The sequence below is a fragment of the Lissotriton helveticus genome, chromosome 9 (assembly GCF_964261635.1).
Source record: "Lissotriton helveticus chromosome 9, aLisHel1.1, whole genome shotgun sequence".
Lineage (NCBI taxonomy): Eukaryota > Metazoa > Chordata > Amphibia > Caudata > Salamandridae > Lissotriton > Lissotriton helveticus.
Genome location: NC_136070.1, coordinates 419,416,376 through 419,437,131, shown reverse-complemented (window position 1 = coordinate 419,437,131; position 20,756 = coordinate 419,416,376). Strand labels below are relative to the sequence as shown.

Below are 20,756 nucleotides of genomic sequence, written 5' to 3'. Positions count from 1 at the left end.
CTCATCCGCCTCGACGGCGACTTCGCCTTACTCGACGACGAGGATCCCCTCGACGACGACGATGACCTCGCCGGCGAACGGCGGTGTCGTCTCGACGGCGAGCGCCGACGCCGGGCCCTCCGATGCCGTCCACTCGACGCCGACGGCGAAGAAATCGACACCGGGTTCGACGGCGGCCTGTGTAGGTCCCTCGACGTCGACGTGCGACGTTTTCTCAACCCAGAGCCCTGGGGAGACTGGGAACTGGCCGTGGACCTTCCTCTCGACATCGTGGTCAGAGCAACCGACCCAGACGGAGATCTTGGACGTTTGCTGGACTTCCTGCCCCTGGGGAGCCCCCCAGAGGCCTCAGCATGGGCAGTAGAAGCCCCTCCAGACCCACCTCGAGCCTTCAGTCTTCTTTCTTCAAGTCCCTGAAGTCTGATCTTCCTCCTGTCCTTCAGGGTCCTGCCAGAGAAGCCTCTACAGATCACACACTCCTCTGGGATGTGGGAAGAGGGAAGGCAGAGGATACACACCTCATGGGGGTCTGACTTGGCCTTCTTCCTGGAGCACTCCGGGCATTTGTCAAATAATGCAGGCATTATGGACAACAAAAGAGTGCAGAAACCAAGAAGAAAGACACCAAAGTACTTTAAAAGTACACAAAATCGAATTTAGTGAAAAAACACCAACAAAACCCTTGAAAAGGGAGAGCTCAATGCTCCAGGGTCCTGCTTGCAGGAGCCGGAAAAAAGAACTGAAAGTAAGTTGGACCTGCTATGCATTCTGGGATACTGGGAGAAGATTCTGGAAGATTCTCTTAAAGGCACAGTATCCTGTTTTGAGCCACATAATGGCAGCCTATGGGGCTGGTCTGTCCAGGTTCTTCTCTCTATCATTCCTGAGGGAGTTTGCTGTTAAAGCAAGGGAAATCTGTACAGGCTGTTGCTGTTTTAGTGGATTTTATGGTGGAATTTCTAGTTGAAGTACTGGACAGTGTAGCCTTTTTTAGGCTGCATTATCTGTCTTTAAATTCTCTCTTAAGTGTCTATGCTTTTCTGCATTTTTTGACACTATAAGAGATTATTTTTGATTGCTCCGGGGTCCACGCACATGGGCCGGACTATTCACTAGATTATGACTATACACAGAGATCCCCTACTACAGAAATACATTTGTTACTATTCCAAAATGGCGGATATTATCGCCACAAGGAACATACGGAGACGTTCTAGCAATGTTTGCAGGAAGGTCAACTCAATTTAAATAGAATTCCGGGTTATGAGATGCGGTTCATCCAAAATACGGAGAGACCGGCTCCATGTGAAGCAGTAAGAACCCCGGGACTTCATAATACGAAGGTAGGAAAACATAGCTTAATATACTCATAAATATAGCGAGTTTGGCCTTTAGTCTATTCGCACGGAAAACTAATGGATTTCCGTATTTGTTCTTTTCTTTCCCTCCCACGTACTAATGACAGATGGGGATATAATAAACATATCGACAACCAACGTGATGAATAACTAGAATTAATCCTACTAATAATTTGGACCTGGACGTATTTTGCCGTGCCACATATTTGGCTACATATTTTTGCCGTCGTGAAGGTAAGCGACTTAGAGTTAAAATAATATAGGAATAATAACGACCCCATTTGGGTAATATGCATTAGATTAAGAGACTTGCTTGTACTATTTGAAAGTCTATCAATTGGATCAATAACTTAGCCGATTTGCTGCGTCCATAAAATCCATAATTGTATGGGTAATATGCATGTATACATATTTTCCCACAGCGTGATCAGGATATCTAACACAAGTTGCCTAAAGAAATTATCAACCTAGCCGTGTGAGGCTGGGCCGGAATTACAACCAGCCAGAAGGTACGTTTCTGGGCCGGCTGAAATATATAACACGGATTATCATAATAATTCCATGGTGATTACAAGAATTTAATCCTTTACGATATTCACAGGCATATAATTTATCTGGATTTGAATATCAGGTAAGCCTGAGCAAATTTGCTCAGTCTTCATAAACCTTATAATACTTTTGAGCACTTTTGCGAATAATTGTTTTATACAAATATAGAACTCACTGCACTAATATATAGACAATGATTCTCATATGGGTTTATGGATGAAATATATTTGGTGAGGCATAATGCCGGCATGATGCCGGGGAATCTGGTGCTACCGTAATACTGTGAGGAACTCTCGAGCTGTGGGGCACTCTATTTGCCTCTTAGGGAGGTAATCTTTCTTCCTCTCTTGGGGTGTCCCTTTCTTTTCCCTTCTTTTCCCTCTTGAAGTACACTTTAAATGTATTCGTTGAGAATAAGAAAATATTTTATTTTCAACAAGATGCGGACTCAACACATGTAAATAACAATCCCACTTGCATGACATTATTGTCAATCACGTATTAACCATATGTAAAAATATTTATAATGCCCGATGTACGGCGGGACTACAATATCTGTTTGTATCATTTTCTTTCCCAGCCCTGATGAAGTCGTGGGTACCTGCCCATTCGACGAAACACGTGTTGGCTGGACTTGGATACAGCCTTATGGATTAAATTAACTATATATTTATTCCAATCTGATTTGATTTTGTGGATTAACTTGTATGATTGTATTACTGTGAAATATTCTGAGTTGGTGTGATAGGCTGTCAGAATAATACTTAGATCTACGGATCTTTGGTGGGCCGGGATGATGACCCATACCTAGGCACCCAACAAACTTTGATAGTGAGATCAACAAATACGTACATTGCCGATATTTGGTAGAGTGCCACAACCATCCAGGAATATCATCCTCCCTGTGTTCTTTACAACATGTGTCATCTCAAGCAGATATCTGTTCGGGCCTAAAATTAGCGCTGGTGCCAAACCATCCTCCGTTGGCCTCCATTCAAGATTAATTGTGCACAAGAGCTCAGCACATAATTTATTTTCTAAGGCATCTCCAAATGTGGCTACAAGATGTTTGTGAGTCCTCCATTGCCAATGGTTGCTGGCACCACACATTTCCAGAAAAGTGAGAGAAGATACAATAGAAATCATCCAGTAGGTTTCTGAATCAGGCTTCATACAGATTAGTCTTTTACCAACCAGAGAAAACAGTTGCAAACATAACTATTTTGGGAAGAAGTTAGGCTTTCAAATCTACATGCTCATGGCACCTTCACTTTTCATAGTGGAAGGCTGCTTCAGTCGGTGTACATGACAGTTTAAGGGTAACTTAGAAAAGTGGAAAAACAAAAGCACTACAGTAAAAATATGTTAAGCAACCTGTTGAAAACATCCACTCAAAGAGCAGTATAAGCCCACTTCGATGGCAGAGCAAAAAGGGTAGCAGTAAAAGAGACAAGGCGTGGGTGGTGTGGCAGGACATGGAAGAAGCACGTGCTATGGCAGTATGGTTCGATAGCAGATTTCCGATAAGCAAACTCAATGGTGCTGCAGTTACCAAGTTAAACCTAAACGTGAAATCGGATTTGAAATTTCTTTAATGTTTACATCAATCTGTGACATTTTTGAAACAGCACTCACCTGTTTGACTTTAGTCCATAATGAATGTCAATGTTGACATTGTAGGAAATTAATTCCTTCTCTTCTTCCCCTTCATCACCAACATCCTCTGCAAATAAAGACAAATAGAACATCTATTTAACTTTGAGAATCATGTGTACTTTGTCATAAAACAACGCTGGAGAAGCCATTCTGCGAGTGTTAACAAAAACAAATTTACAACAACACAGCTGAAACAATTGTTCAAAATATCTATAGAGGATTAAACAATATTTTAACCCAAATATTTCACAAAATTGTAATTTCTTCACATTTTTCCAAAAATTCTTATTTTTTCGATTATGAAACTCAGACTTTTTCCATCATAGGATCCACACTTGTCAGCACACGTCCACTATAAAACTATCCTCTACAACCTCTTATTACAAATTCTCTCTTTAATTTAGCCAATCCCTGTAGGAAGGTAGGATTCTTCAAGCATGGTTTCCGCCACTTTTTGCCTGGTGTCCTTGTGTTTTTGACCTAGTCTGCTGGGATCCTGTAAATAAGGATCCCAGCAAATGTGCTTTCTCCCCTAAATTGGTTCAGGTAAGTACTTTTGTACCTCCACAATTGGCTACTGGTATACCTTTTCAAGTACCTAGTATAAGGTGCTAAGGTACCCAGGGCACAGGTGCACCATGGGTCTACCATGAGCTGCAACATGTATTGTGTCACACATGAAAGTCCACGTAAACTGTAACTACAGGCCTACTATTGCATCCTGTGTGAGTTGGTGCTTGCACCTCTCACGATTGATACAAGTTTCCTCATATCTGAGGTCACTGCACTTAAACCCCCTATGGCAAGCTCTTCAGTCATGAGGACAGGGGGATTGGTTATAAGTGTGAGGGTTCCCATGCATGAGTAGGGCACCCCAACAAACCTCGGAGTCAATTCACGAGGCTTTGTAAGTGCAATCAGCCATTTTTAGACATATAGTGAACATCAGTCATTACGAGATGTCTAACTATATAGTGGCTGCAGCAAACCCGGTCATGTTTGGTATTCTATCCAAGGGGCTTTACCAGACTGCCTAAAATGAGAGAATGTAACTCCCATTCTAAAAAAAAAAAACACAGCAGATCATACGAACCCATATAACTTCCGTCTTATCTCCACAATTCCTTTCTGGCAAAGCTCCTAGAAAAATGCATACATACCCAGCTATGCAATCACATTAATCAGTTCCACCTTATTGACCAATTCCAATGCGGTTTCCGCCAGGGTCACAGCACGGAAACAGTCCTTACATGAACAGTTGATGATGCGACATCAGAACAATTCTTGCCTCCTAATCCTTCTGGATCTATCCTCAGCCTTCGACACGGCCAAAAATGACAGCCTCCTTGAATTACTTGAACACAGAATGGGATTATTAGGGGTTGCCCTAAATTGGTTTGCCTCATTTCTACACAACAGAAGTCAAAGAATTAAGGTTAACCAATCCTTGTCCACTACCACTCGGTCACTTTAGGGGTCCCTCAGTGGTCCACCTTATCACCTACTCTTTTTAACCTGCTCATGGAGCATCTAACCGAAATTCTGAAATTTTCCAATGTAAAATACCACATGTATTTCTAATGACATCCAACTTTACCTTAAAATCTCCTCTACTAAAGATATCCGTCTACTCAACACAGCTCTGCAAAAAAAGGAAAAAAAACTGGCTAACCTGAAACCACCTTAAACTTAACTCGCTCAAAACCTAATTCCTCTTCGTTGCCCCCACCAAAACGATTCCTCTACATCAAACATTGGATGAAATATTTAACAGCCTTCAACACATTATATTCCACAAGATCACTAGGGACTACACTGAACAATAATCTCACCATGCAGGAACACATCAGCTCAGCCACCAGAGAAGTAAACTTGAAAATGAGCATTTTAAGAAAAATAAAACCCTTCCTCCCCCGCGACGACCTTAAATCAGTACTGCAAGCTCTTGTGATCCCCAGATTAGTCTATGGAAGTGCTACCCTATGTGGTCTGCTGAGATCCAAGTTGGCTCCACTAATAGCATCCCTTAACTCTGCAAGACTCATCACTGGATCGAGACGGTACAACCACATCACTCCAGATGTGACGGCACTTAACCGGCCCCCTGATGGGGCAAGGATTCAGATGAAAATTGCTTGCATGACCCACAAAGCCCTACACTTCAACACACTGAAGTACCTAGCTGACAACTGGAACTGTCCGTTGGTGGCAGATCATCTAGAAGCACCAGCACCTTACTGTTGAAACCTCAAAACTTACGGGAAAAGAAAACCTACAACCGAGCCTTCTCCGGATTGGCCCCTAGAATCTGGAACTACCCCTGCCTCCTGAAATCCGACTGATCCCTTTCTTTAATCACTTCAATCATAAAAGTCAAACTGCTGTTAATGAACAAATCTCTACCCTGAACCCATGGACTCATTCTCTGGATACGGATATGACGCAGTTCTCCAACCAGGGCTTGCACACGCCATCGGAGTCCTGGTTTATAACTCACTGTCTCAGTCCTGATTTGCAATGGACAGTGTCAGCGTTTATGTTTCTTGCATATATATTTTCTATTTAATGAACTATTTGTAAAGCGCTCCGATACCCTTCTAGGGTTAGGTGTGCACTATATAAAAACTTTATAAACCAATAAAATAAATTCCATAACACCGAGTCCGGTGTTGGGAAGTATGACTCCATGTACTGGAGGGGCTCCCTTGGGTACCCCCAGTACTTCCGTTAACAGTCTTTCAGGGTCTGCCAGCAAGCTAGTGCTGCCGACCACAGCAACGATTATGCCCTCCTGCTGCTGAGCAGAGTTCGGGCAAGAGAAGGTTAAACAATAGATTTCCTGTCACAGGGAGGTGTGACTATCTCCCAGACAGGACTGCGTGTATTGGGCTGAGGTGGGGTGCTTTCCAGCACTTCAGACTGCTTTGAAGGGCACATTTGGTGCCTTCCTTGCATACTCCAGTTTGAGCCAGTTGAGGAACTCTTGGTGCCCGCTCGGGTGCATAACTGGACAAAGGCCATGGGAGTATACTCCCCTCTGTCTAGGCCCTCCTCTGAGAGGGACCCCGGAGTCGCCACAACCCTTTCCTTAGGGTACTTAAGGGCTCCCCTTTTGGTCGGTCCTCCGATTCATCACAGGACAAGACTCAACCCTGAAACTACATCGCTCTTCAATCGTTGTGACACTTGGACTACGTTTGACTAGACTGGCTGCACCGGGAAGCCTCATACTGCTCCTGGTCTCGCGGTTCTTCAAGTCTTCGTCGTCGGTGTCTGTGCTTGTGCTTCATTATGAGAAAGTGCCATCTTTCTTGCTTGGTATGCCCCCACTTTTTTCTGAACTGCTGATGTACTTTGACGGAGTGTGCCCTGGGTCCCTGCCAATCAGGGACCCAGGGCCTGTGTTCCTTCCCTACAAAGAAAAGCTATGCTGAAACAAAATACCTGTTTGGCATCTCTGGCCCCTGTCATCCCCTAGTAAATGGTACCCGAGGTACCCAGGTCATGGTGACCCCTGAGGGCTGCAGCACTTATTGTGTCACCCTCAGGGGCCCTGTACCCTGGCTCCCACACACTGCCTTTGGAGGCTGAGTGCCTAAGTGCAAAACTAAAGCAAACGTCAACATGGCACACATCCCTGTGTGCCATGCCCACAGAAACCACTGCCCTGGCATACTTCAGTCACCCCTCCAGCTGGGTGCCCTATGCCAGAGGTGAGGGCACAGGTGCATGAGCCCTGTGCCCCTACAGTACCCAGGACCATTCCTGGGCACTGTAAGTGCAGTGATGCCATTTAAGAGTATATGGTGCTGGGAGGTTGTCAGTCACGAACTCCACAGCACCATAATGCCTTCACTTAAGACTGACAAGTTTGGTACCAAACTTCTCAGCACATTAAAACCGCACTGATGCCAGTGTGGGATTTAATGTAAAATGCACGAGAGGGCATCTTAGAGATGCCCTCCAAAAACCGAACCTACAATCCACATCTGGGCTGAGTGGCTGCAGAGGCTGCCACACAGCAGACATGTTGCTGGTCCCCTGGGTGGAGAGATCCCCGCTCTCCTGGGCCTGCAACAAAGCACATCCTGGGAGAGGTGCTAAAGCTCCTCCCCCAGGATGGACAGGGGGAAGCTTCAAAGGCATACCGCCTCTGAGAGCTTCTCCAGACCATTTGGTGTACCCAGCAACCAGCCCCCCACCAGTCCTACCCCCACTCTGGCGGGAAGACCGGCGGGAAAAACTACGTCAGTAAGGGGGGGGGGGGTGCCAACCTGTGCCAACTCCACACCTCAGGTGGAGGAGGCGAGGTGAAGCACGACCCCGGGCTCCGGCTACCTTGTAGATGGGGAGTCCTGTCCAATCCCAGCTAGGCTCCTGCCCCCCTCCCACAGGAGAGGAGCAGGCTAGGGGGTGTACTCACCCCAGGACAGGGGACCCATTGGCCCCTGCCCTTGCCCTACCTGTAACGCCCCTAAATTTAGTATTTAGGGGCTCCCTGAACCTTCCTTCCACAGACCCCGATATCAAAAAGAAGAAAGAAGATCAAGAAGAAGAAGACCCGCCGTGCAGCTGCTAACAACAGGACAACAACAACTGACTTGGCCCCAGCCCTACCGTCCTGTTGATCCAGGAACCTGCTCCTGTCTAAACCCGGCGACCTCCGCAGACAGCAACGTTGAGACACCCAGAGGACCTGCCTGCCTTGACCCTCTCGACGATTGGGACTCCCATCAGCAGAGGCTCTGATGCAACAACCCACCTGGTGCCCACCAGGAAGCTCCGGACCAGCCCACTCTGCACCAGCCGAGCCCAGGCCGGGCCAACCCGAACCAAGACCACAAGGACGACCCCCTGGCGACTGGGACCCGAAGTCCAGTGCCCAAAGACCCTCCTCGACGAACCAGCCGACGCCTGCAGACTCAGAACCAGGGGCCACCCCAACCGCGACCAGCAGAGGGTAAGCCTTTCCGACCCCCAAAGACACCCCTGCACCCGGCGCCCCGCGGCCCCCTGTGCCACCCTTTGGGGTACCTACCTGTGCTCCATCATCCCAACTTACCTCTCGAAGTGCTTGTCACCCCTGGAGAGTCACCGTCCCCGAGCCTGCAGCCTTTGTTCCTTTTTCAAGATCCTCATTGGATAACATTGAGCGCCCAACGGCTCTAAAGCACCCTGCACCCAGCCGCCAGAGTCCCGCTGGCTGTGACCTCTTTACCCTATCCTACTTCCCCTCTTGCCCTGAGCAAGTAACCAGGAGCCCAGCTCCCACAGCTGCATGGCCTGCTAGCCAGCCGCCACCAACCGAAGGCCCCCTTTCCCTCATTGGATAACATTGGGCCTACCTACCTCTGCACCCGGCCGCCCCTGCCCCACTGGGACTGAACTCTCTGTACTCACCTGACCCGCGGGGAACCCCTGAGTCTATGCCCAGAACCCTAACTTCACCAACCAAGTACTCACCTGGAAACTGCTAATTCACTTACCTGCCATTGGATAACATTGACCCATTTTTGACTCGAAAATTTTCTAAGTGTGAAGTTTTGAAAACTGAAAATATTCCTATAAAATCAGCCAAAGTCCGAATTCGAAAATACTCACCTGTGATCAGGAGAGAAGCCAGTACTGTGCCTTTCAGCCCAGTACTGAACCACAAAAGTAATCCCTAGGGGGTTTACTAGTAACCTGTATTTTCTCCATAGGAACCAAAGGTCTGCTTTTCTATGAAATTTCTTCGGTCTACTTTTGAAAACTGCAAATATTCTTTAAAAATCGTATGAAATACTGAAACGCAATTACCTACCTGTTTTGAGTTAAGCCCACAGTGCTGGCCCTAGGAGACTAGTGCTGGGTTGCAAAAGTAACGCGATCGTACTTCCACCTATTGAATAACATTGTGAGAATCACCTCGAAAAGTTTCTAAGTGTGAACTTTTAAAACAGCTTTATATTCAGGAAAAATCATCACTGTAACTAACTAAAACGTTTTTGCTAATCTGGTTTCAGCTTCGACCCCAGGACTGAATACAAGATCTAGTCCTGGAACTACCAAAGTAATCAACTGTACTTTCCTATGAAAACCCATTGAGCTCAATGCTAGAGTGTGTTTCAGAACTGTATTGCCTATTAGCTAACCTGCGATTATTGTGTGTACAAACGTATTGCTCCTCTGCAAAGTATTTACATGAGTGTACCCGTAACTTGAAAAGTATATTTTTATAACTGTTGGTTCTAAAAATAAAACAACCATATCCGAGCTGATCCTGCAAGGATTTTCAGCTCTTTACAAAGCTTCTGTCAGGGTAAAGCAGGGGACTCACTGTGAAGGGCAAGGGAGGTGGAGGCGCGCTCCAGCTTCAGAAGGAAGAGCCTGATGTACTCTTCATTCGGTCTTTCAGGTCCCAGGCGGCGGCCATCTTAGGGCCAGGCATCGCTATTTGAGCCGATCCTGCGAGGAATTCCATCTCTTTACAAAGCTTCTGTCAGGGTAAAGCAGGGGACTCACTGTGAAGGGCAAGCAAGGTGGAGGCACGCTCCAGCTTCAGAAGGAAGAGCCTGACGTGCTCTTCATTCGGTCCTTCAGGTCCCAGGCAGCGGCCATCTTGGGGCCAGGCATCACCATTTGAGCCGATCCTGGCTCCCCTCAGTCCTTGATGTTTACTAGCTGTCCTGGGTCCCACCGTATATAGCGGGGGGGGGGGGGGAAGGAGTCGCGCCTCAGCCCATAGCACGCTCCGGGGTGAGGGGGCAGCAGAGCAGAGCCTCACATCAATCCCAGCAGCTTTCTCCACCATTCCTCCCTTCAACCTATGCCCGCTCAGGACCATTAACATGAAACAAAATAGCTCAGAATGGGCAACCAGCTAAGCGGACAATAATCATAAGAAATACCACAAACGGATCTGCAGAGCTGCTAAAAGCTGTCATCTTACTGGAAATCATAAACTGCATGCCTCTCCCTCTCACACTACTTAACAATGCGTCCTATAACACGATTACCACACCTCAGTGGTTATCACGCACAACATGAAAACAATTCCCACATAGGATCAAAACAAGGACAACACTTCCAACCAGACCCCCCAAATGGTGTAGCATGCTACCCATATGGGCAAGCGCTTCAGCGCCCTACAGAGGGGTAGTAAGCGTTATATAAATGTTGCAATACAATACAATCTGCTAGTGAAATTTCCTAAAAGGTTTAAACCCAGTAGTTTTAAGAGGAGACATGTTTCCTTGCAAACTGGAAAATAATTTGAAGAAAAAACCTGTCCTAACCACTAAAAGTTAGGAGCTAGCTCCGGATTCGCGCATGAAGGCGTGGAACGAAAATAACTGCTATCAGTGCACTCAGGTAGCACTTATGTATGGCTCTGACCACCACTGCAGGAGTGAAATGAGGTCGATGCAGACCCTCACAAAAACGCACCGGTAGGGGCTATTCTGAAAACATCTTCCAAAGCCAATACCTGAGCATATTCTAAAGATTAGGAATCTACAGTTAAGGACAGGCATCAGAATATATATTTGATTTCAAAAGGCATATGATGCCATAGTAGTGCCTTGTGCTGAAGGGAACTACTTTGAATGCAGATGTGATCCTGGTGAAAAGGCAGAATGCTATCACTCCCAAGTGCAGCAAGCCAATGGCTGAAGATGACGGAAGACAATTGTGAATGACACAATAACAACCCAATGGATGAAACGGGCTGGCTAAAAGCCCCTATAAATAGATCATACACAATGTTATTAAAATCAACAAGCAATTGGCTAAAGGAGAAATATTTTTGGGGCTCAAAAACAAACACAGCCGTAGCAGTCCATGGTAATGTAGTTAGCTACTATGAGTTGAAGTGCGCCTTGTGAAAGTGCAAAATTCTACCACTTCCAGGGAAGTTAGCCAAAGACTGGTGTGGGCTGACCCATTGCCCTGTGCTGTAGTGGGCAGAAGAAAAACATGAACGACAGAAATAGACCAATGGGTGAAAAGAGCTGCCTGAAAGCCCCTACAAGAATAGTTTATCTATAATTAGTAATTAAATGTGTCTTTTTTTCTGTTACACATAAGTTTTGACATGTTTGTTTGCTTTTCATCTGAAACCTCTGCAACAGCTTCAGATCTCCTGTAAAAGTGGGCCAACAAGGGCAATATCAAACAAACATTTTTCATTGAATGGGTCTTAAGTTTTTCGCTACCGGAATCATCCATATTAATGGCACCATCATCTCACTACCAAGGCTCTTCTGGAGAGTCTTCCCTGCCTTCCCAGTGTATCTCTCGTTGTACTAAGTCATCTGGTTAACTGTCTTTAAGAAGCATGGATCTTAGCCTACCTAAAACAAATACTCATTGGTACAAGCAATCAAACGAGAGTTGGTCACAGTTCGTAAATCTGTCCCACTATGGACGACCTTAGCATCCAAAACTCTATAACATAGTGCCAGAATCTCACTGGAGGCAGCCATTGTGCAATAAATCGTTGTGTTACACTTTATTACGACATTTTATTTATTTATTTATAACGTTTTATATAGCGTGAACAAGATCCCGAAGGATATCAGAGCGCTTTACAATATGTAGGTGGAGAAGACAAAATGAAATATGTACAACAATTGTGAAGAAAAAAAAACACAATGATAAACAGTTACGGACCTAATCACTGCTGTGGAGGCTGCATGACTCAGATGTCTCCCTTTGCAATGCGCCTCAAATTCAACTTTGTTCGCAAGGATAAACCAAGGAGGTCTAGATCATCGGAGACAATGTCAGTACTGAAACTTTCCACTCCAAGTTGTGCGATTCTCAGTTCATTTGGGCATCTGTTCAGTATGGTCCTCTGCCCCACCCCAGTCAGGGCCCTTACTATATATACTGAAATATTATAAGGCTACTATGCATTTCATATCCGCGCTGGATTTTTTCTATCCTGTTTTTCTGCAATTCCAAACACAGACTTGCCCCTGATCATGAAAGCACTGTGTCACGGCACTCTTCCGTTTTATTAGCTAATCCTCTGTCACAACCTCTGCATAGTTGCTTTCTGTGTATGTAGTTGTGGTACAGCTTTGTAGTTCCTAGATTATCCCAGTCACAGTCCATCGGGTTCCGTTTCTCTTCTTATTCTGTTGTCTGAAGAAGACTATGCTGCTACAGAGGCCAATTTATTTTGGAGGAATCCACCTTCTATAAGGAGGGATTATAACAAATTATATTATCACTCTAACACCACCTTCAAAAACCTCATTACTCGATCTCCTTTAGGGCAAACCGGACTGACGGCCTGACTGTCCTGCAAAAGATTATCCACTCATGGCAAAGCAAAGATGTCATCTTAATATCCTACAGCATAAATTCAGCGCAGACCGATACATAACTCATCCTAGGGTGTGCCAATGTCTGTATTTTGGCTACCGTGATTAAGAACCACCTTGCATTGGTCTTCTCGAGCCAACTGCACTGCTCTCTTGCAGTCCTCAATATGCCACTTCATTTTCATATATAAAGTAGAAATAAGAAAGTCACAGGCAATTAGATGGTATAATAAGGTAGCTCACAATTTAACGTCATATTGCCATAACATAAGGAACAATTTTCCTTGCTTCCCATAAGGCACCAAAGTGTTTTAGCAATAGGCTATCAAAGACTTGTGAAAGAAAGCAAACTAGATACAACAAACTGTAAAGTGAATATAACAAAAATAATAACCTAAAACATTCTGGATTAAAACAGTCAAACAAACATGTTTCATCTATTGCTGAAATCTTAACACCATGGGCTGCACGCCAAGGACCCAATACTCAACAAGACCGTTAGCTTCCTAAGATTGTATGCCAACATTACTGCCTGTACCCAATCTCCACACATTACTTCTTGTGTGAACAATAACTTACCAAACACCTTGAAAGACTACTTTGATCAAACCTATGCTATACCATTACAATTATGAACAAGAAGATATGCTGGAAATTATTTATGACATGCCCTGATGAAGTCTGCTGTTAATATTTCAGCAGCAGACAAAACACATGTTGTGCAGGAAAAGGCAGAAAATGTTTTGGATGGTCCAATAAAGAACAGTTGACACCACGTACTCGACATCTGAACAAAAAAAATTGAGTGCTCATGGAATTCTTTTTAATCTAACTTTCTATCATTTTGTTCTTTGAACTGCAATGCTCAGTCCAAATGACTTAACTGTTGTAACATGTTTCTGCATCTCGTGACGTTATTTGTGGCAACACACAATTCTATCAAAACAATGTACGACTGACAATTATTTTTCTTAAGAGAAATCAAAAACAGACATGTATTTGCAACAAGTTGCTTCTGTTTGCAAGTTAGTATCTGCTTCAGACAGACTATGTTACAGTACTTTTATAAATTTCTCGGTGTAATTTTTCTTTTATTGCGATTATTCTTAAGTGATTTCATAAGCAAGGCAATCGCTTTCAATGAAGTTTAAATGGGGCCACATTTCTTGGTGAGAGTGTAAGTGAAAATTATCGATTTGACCACTTAGACTAAGAATAAATCTGGAAGAGGGTGATGGAATGAAGAAATGAATTGTGTTGAAGGTCAATGATATTATATGCCAATTATTTCACTAATCCCACCGCTATGGAAATGACATCACCCCCTCCCAGGAACTGTACAACAACCTCAGCAGCTTCTTCACGACAATATCTCGGCCATCTATGAGAACTTCAAACACCTACCATCTGTCGCCGAAAGCGTCAACCAGCTCACACCCACAAACCCTGAGAATCAGCTCACCCACCGAGACCTCCTCACCACACAAGACACCTTCTCTATCATGAACTCCATGCACTCTGGAGCGCCCAAGGACGCCTGCCCCCCACCACGTCTTCAACCACAGAAGCAAGACAATTGGCAACGAACTCAGGCAGGTCCTGAACACTTCCATCTCTGCCGCTTCTTTCTTCCCCGAGGACTGGAAACACGCAGAAGTAAGGTCATTCCTAAAAAATCCATCCACTGACCCAGCCAAACTAAAGAACTACCGACCCACCTCTGCACCCATACCCAGCTAAAGTGCTCAAGAAGGCGATCAAGCAACAACTCACCCAACACCTAGAAGACAACAACCTCCTGTACCCCTCCAGAATCCAGATTCCCAGCTAATCACAGCACCGAAATGGCCTTGATCGCAGCCACTGATGACATTAGAGCCCTCCTGGACCACGGGGAAACAGCAGCCCTCTTCCTCCTGGACCTGCCCGCCACATCTGACACAGTCTCCCATTACATTCTGATCAACAGACTCCACCACATCAGGATCCAAGGAAATGCCTTTAAATGGATTGCCTCTTACCTCACTGGCAGAACACAAAGGATCCACATCCCACCTTTCACCTCGAAGCCCAAGAAGATTATCTGCAGTTTTCCACAAGGGTTGTCCCTCAGCCAGACCCTCTTCATCACCTACATGATCCCCCACCCCTCGCTGACACCGTCAATTCAGACGGTCTCAACATCATCACCTATGCTGACAACACCCAGCTCATCCTCTCACAGTCAGAAAATTCCACCACCACCAGAGCTAACATCAACAGATGCATGATGAACGTTCTGGACTAGATGAAGGAAAACTGTCTCAAACTGAACACAGATAAGACAAAAGTCCTCATCTTAGGGAACACCTCACCATGGACCGAAGCATGGTGGTCCGTGGAACGCTGCACACCCCCCTACTCCTGCAACCTCTGCATCTTCCTGGATAGCAAGTTATCCACGAATAAATAAGTCAATGCTATATCAGCCGCCTGTTTCCACAACCTTTGCATGCTCTGCACGATCTTCAGATGGCTCTTGATGGACAGCAGATGAACCGTCAACACGGCCCTCATCACCAGCAGACTGGACTGTGGGAACACCTACTACAACTCACAATGACATTCCAGGTGATACAAAATTGACTCAAACCGACCTCCCCAGACGGACAAAATTGACTCAAACCGACCTCCCCAGACGGACTCGCATCACACCCCACCTCAGGAAACTACACTGGCTCCTGATTCAGAAGAGATGCCAGTTCAAGATTCTAAGCCACGCCTACAAGGCACTTAACAATGAAAGACCACAATACATCAACAAACACCTGACTTTTCACCAACCGACCAGACACCTCCTATCTGCCTCCCTCGCCGACACCCCATGGATCCGTAAAAAGCCAACAGCGGAGGACACTGCTTCTCACAGCTGGAGGCCAAGACCTGGAACAACCTTCGCCTGCACCTCAGAATCGCTCCGTCGCTCCAGCCATTCAAGAGAGAACTAAAGACCTGTATGTTCTGTATGGCCAAACCCCCACGCAAGAGATAGCATTTGCAGCACCTCAAGACCCTCACACGTGATTTGCCACGCTCTACAAATATATTTGATATGATACTTGCGCCAATTTATGTTAAATATTAATTGCTCATAATTTCCACACAAAAAAATACATTAGAAAATGATTAACAATCTGTGAGAGCGAAGAAAAAAATAATTTTTACAGTGTACGCCTTCTACAATGCAAATTCGATTGATGAAGCCTTGTTCTTGGCTCTTTCTTTGATGGACGCACTTTTGCAAAGGTGTCATTGGTATGGCAAGACTTTTTGACCATCATGGCTTCGGGTGGAACTTATCCCACTATCAAATTGAAGATCAAGTTCGTTTTGAAGTGCAGGAGAAAAAGCTAGCATTATGTTAATCTGTATGTATATTTTTTACACAATCCATTATATGTCCCTTTGTAATAGAACTCTGTGATTAGACAGCAGAGAGATAATTCCACCCAGCCACACCAGTCAGTGAGGCATTTTACCATTGTTTAGCAGCTTGCCAGGGTGAGGAAGGGAGAGAATCTTGTCAGACTCAATATAGGGCAGATATATTTGGGACATGCCGCCTCTTTACTAACAGGTCAATAACAAAAACAGAAAGTGGAGTATTGGAGCTGGTTGATTCTTTTTCCCTTCTGTCTTTACAGATAAGCAGTGGATGATGTGTCCCAATGACGTGTAAATGTTGGAACTGCTGCCTGCAGAAAACAGCATTGTACATGGGGAGGAATTATGTTCTCTTCCCCCAGCATTTATGCTTACTTTACATAAGCACCTCTTGAAGGAAATCAGCACCTGAAGCATCAAACTGCAGAGAAAGAGAGCCTGTTACTTCCGCACAGATCTGGATCTTGCAAAGGTCGAGTCTGCCTGAAGCCCCTGCATCTGCATTACGACAGCACAACCGGGCAATCATGAATCATATTCTCGGAATCCATGGCAATGCGGGGTGCAGGGAGGGGGCAGATAGTGAACATTAAAGTACCTAGACCCAGGGTAGCAAGTAGCATCTCATAGTACTTTATTTGCCAGGATGTGAATTTTGAGCGGTGGCTGATCAAAATCACAGAAATAACAATATGCGGTAATTCTCCTGGCACAGTGTTGAAAGCATCAGTAATTTCTGTGGGCAAGAGATTTACGAACAGACTTATGAATGGGTAATGGCATACTGTCTCGGGCATTGTTTCTGTGGTGTGGCACAAACATTTTCCAGTTCCAGTTTTTCTATCAAGCCAAGAGTTATGTTATTATTTCGACTAATTACTTGCTACTACCTGCAGAGAAATGCAGCCATAAAAAAACGAAATATTGAAATATTTAATCGGGCGTTCTTCACTCTCTGCACAACTGCTGATAAAATAGTTGGCAACAACTCTAAAAATACATTTTAAAAACCTTGGGGTGAGAAATCCGCCACCATCACCCCTACTTCGTACCATAATGTGAGGAGATAAGGCGCTATGGAAAATATTGGGAGATGGCTTGTTAGATAATTGCACAAGGTTGGGACTGAAGGGTATTTGGCAGTGGGACCAAAGAATAACAGCATAAGTGGTGTAGTAAAGTGGGATCCAGGGCCTGATATTAGTTGGATCGAAACAGGTATAACCTTATACCGTATCATTGTTCTCGCTCTGCTCTTCACTAAGGAAGCGAGGGACAGCCACAGATTTGGGAAATGGGCTGAGGCCTTCAACTGATGAGGAGGGATGCAAAGGTCAACCATGCACCTAGCACTTTTGATGATCTGTACAATGGGTCCTCTGAGAGAACCATAGCCTGCAATGCCGAACTGGTTTAGGCAAATAAATACCTGAGGCAATGAAAAACAAAAGTATCGGCTCCAGATGAAAACCAAGTTTTACCCTTAGTAACTTGTAAGAAATTAATTCAGAGCGGCGCGGAGCTAGATCGGTCTCTTGAGATAGGGTGATAAGATGGGGTTGTACTTTGGAAGCAATACGGAGTTGAATCCCCAGGTGAGTGGGGCTCTCGTCTGTCTCCCCACGGAACCACTGCCTGCTAAGCTGTCTCCTCTGTGTCACAATATCTATCTGCATCCCTGGTTCCAATGGGCGATCGCGCACTCTCAGCCAGATAGCCAAATATGCTCCGTGGCGTGGATGTGCTTAGTCTGGACGGGCTTATTCTCAGATGGAAAAATAAACACCTACCTCACCCTGTAACCTGCCTCAGATCTTCACCTCACCACGCACACCCTCCCCACCATCCCAATCACCCACTCCTTCCCCTGCGGCGCGCTCCCCTTGCTAGCCACATCTGATCACTTGGTGCAACGCGGCGATTCTAACAGTACAATTGTTTCAAATATACAAGTCACATAGGATGCAAAGCATGAGATTGTGTGAAACACCCGAAAGAAACTCAAAAGAATGAGCAAAGTTAAAGTTTTTTTAAAAATCTCCTTTATAAACACTATATAATACAAACTGCTGTGTCGGAGAATCGTTTTAATAATGGTCTATAGCTAATTGTATATCTGGATCTCATCTGTCAAACTGACCCTTTTTGTCAAAAAGTCCCTTTTGCCCAGATGTTGAAGCTACTCCGCCTCAATTTGCTCTAATTCTGGGCAGCATCTATCAAGAGTCGTTCCAACTGCCCCGATTCCAAAGGGGGGCAGTGGTATTCATGTGCCACGTGGTTAAGCGTCAACCCCTGGTTGTACAATTGTAATACGAATGTTGCTGTTTAAATGTACATGTCATGCATCTAATTTGGTCGTTCACCCTTCCCTGGCCGATAAGACCCATGAAGTTGGTATGTGTACACTTGCTTCTGATCTCCGCCTAGGAAGGATGCACCGTGGAGGGATGGATACTGGGTTCGTGGTCTAAATCGTTCTTCTGCCCCACCCTAAAATGGAAACTCTGAGCATCCGGAGAACTCCCCTTGAAGCTACGTCTTATATTTGAGCACTGGCATTACTGCCTCCGCAACCCCTGGCACAGATCCCAGTTACCCCCTCTGCCACGCCCTGGCATGGATGAAACAGCGCTTCCCTGGCACGGATTGCTGTCATTTGGGTACTAACAGGACCCAGTCTCATACCTTTCAGGACGCTCCTCTCCACCAACACAGTGTGCACCTGCGGGTCGGAGAGGAACTTGCGCATCTGCTCCAGGGCGCTTTTCTCCTCCAGGACGCTGTCCAGTGCATTGGGCACGTCGCCGCCATCTTCCAGCAGCAATGGCACCAGCCGGCGGATCAGCTTCTGCAGAACCGCGACATCGGCCACATTCTGCACCGACCCCTCTAGGCCGGCGGCCGTCTCGTCCGGCCCGCCTGACTCGGACATGCTGCTTCCCCGGGAGGCTTCCCTCCGCTCCTGGTACCAGACAACGAGCTCCGCGGCAAAAGGAACAGAGCAGCGACTGCAGACTGGAGGTCCGAAGGAACAGTGGAGGCGGTTGAATGGTCACGTGACCCGCCGGTTCGGTTTCTATTCCTCCTCCCTAGGCTCTAAGCTGCCTTCCCACAGAATTGTGAGACTTGTGGTCCACAAGCGACAACACGTCATTCAGGAGCCTCGAGCGTGAATTACAATCCCCGTGATGCACAGCGACTCGCTGGCTATAGGGATTCTGAAGGCGCTGCCACAATGCGTAAAGGGCGGGGTAGGGCGGGGCTAAAACCATTTCTGTTCCTCCCTTTCATGCAGAGCCCTAGAGCATTGTGGGAGTTGTATACTAGGTACGTTGCCACGTTACTGAAAAGCTGACGTTGTACACTACAAACCCCAGCTGGCGCAGCGGCTGGTTGGTTCCCTAGGGTTTTTGACAGTACCGATGACAAGGTAATTTTTTGTAGGCTAGGCCTCAGGCTCTCAAGCTGTCACAGAATATCCGAACAAAAGAAACTCTGCCCTTCCGCGTTTTTAAGTCACTGTTTACTGGAGTCCGCAGGGAGAAACGACTGCTGTTTTTAGCTGAACTCAACAAGAATGAGTCGAGTACTAAACCATTTGGAAAGTTACCTTTACAATGTGCAGTAGGCTTGATAAAATTAGAGTAAGTAGTGGTGTTTTGTTCAATAAACGTTTTAAGTAGTGGCATAAGAATAGTCATTCTCCTCAACCTTCCTTTCCTTTCAGCTCATGATCCACTGCATGCTGCCACTCCTATCTAGTCGGGAGACACGCTATTTCTTGTACCCCAAAAGTTACTTCCCTCTACGAAACGTAAAACGTATTCTACTTCAGTGCAAGTTAATATCCATTTAACAAATGCCAGAGTATTTTTTTCTTTATAATAGATGGTCACGCCTGCTCGCTCCTTCTCGGAGCCAATCATCAGGCTGAAGTGGTGCGTTTGCAGCGAGTCCAAAACGCAGCTGCCAGAGTCCTGTTGGGGCTCCAGCATAGATGCTCTACAGCTGGTGCCAGATGAGACACTTCCCGGGCCCGCTCACAGCCGCACCCGAGCACTTCACAGGTCTTTAAAAGACCTTGTGCATGTTAATGGGGCTTTGTTGTTGTTTCACCCCTTTTAAGAGGCCCTGCAGCTCGACTCTGCCAATTGCCTAAAGATGCAGCCCCCCCCCCCACCCCCGAAATTTGACTCTAGTTGCGCCTCTGGCTGGTGCTATCCGACAACTACCCTGGTTGCCCATGGCTAAGCGAGTCGAATTTAAAGCTCTTTGCCTATCTTTTAAAATTCTTAAATTCGCGTCTCCCGGGCTTTTGGCCGATTTGCTGACACCTTATGTTCCTGGACGCCAGCTGTGCTCCTTGGGGCAACACTTGGTCATGATTCCCTGCATGAATTGCCTGTGTATCGGGTGGCGGTCCTTTCGTTGTTTGGCAGCCAAGTTATGGAACTCG

General features: G+C 45.9%; 1 protein-coding gene across 1 annotated transcript in view; it reads right to left on the bottom strand.

The window, feature by feature from the left end:
- DYNC1H1 (dynein cytoplasmic 1 heavy chain 1) overlaps positions 1-19,535 on the bottom strand; it is a 1,596,152-nt gene extending 1,576,617 nt beyond the window's left edge. Inside the window, exons 1-2 of the mRNA XM_078660192.1 lie at positions 18,986-19,535; positions 3,543-3,630 (exon numbers count right to left, since the gene is read on the bottom strand). Coding sequence (XP_078516318.1) covers positions 3,543-3,630; positions 18,986-19,232 — 335 coding nt within the window. The 5' untranslated portion in view covers positions 19,233-19,535. The remainder of the gene's footprint in view (positions 1-3,542; positions 3,631-18,985) is intronic.
- Between the last annotated feature and the right edge of the window lie 1,221 nt (positions 19,536-20,756).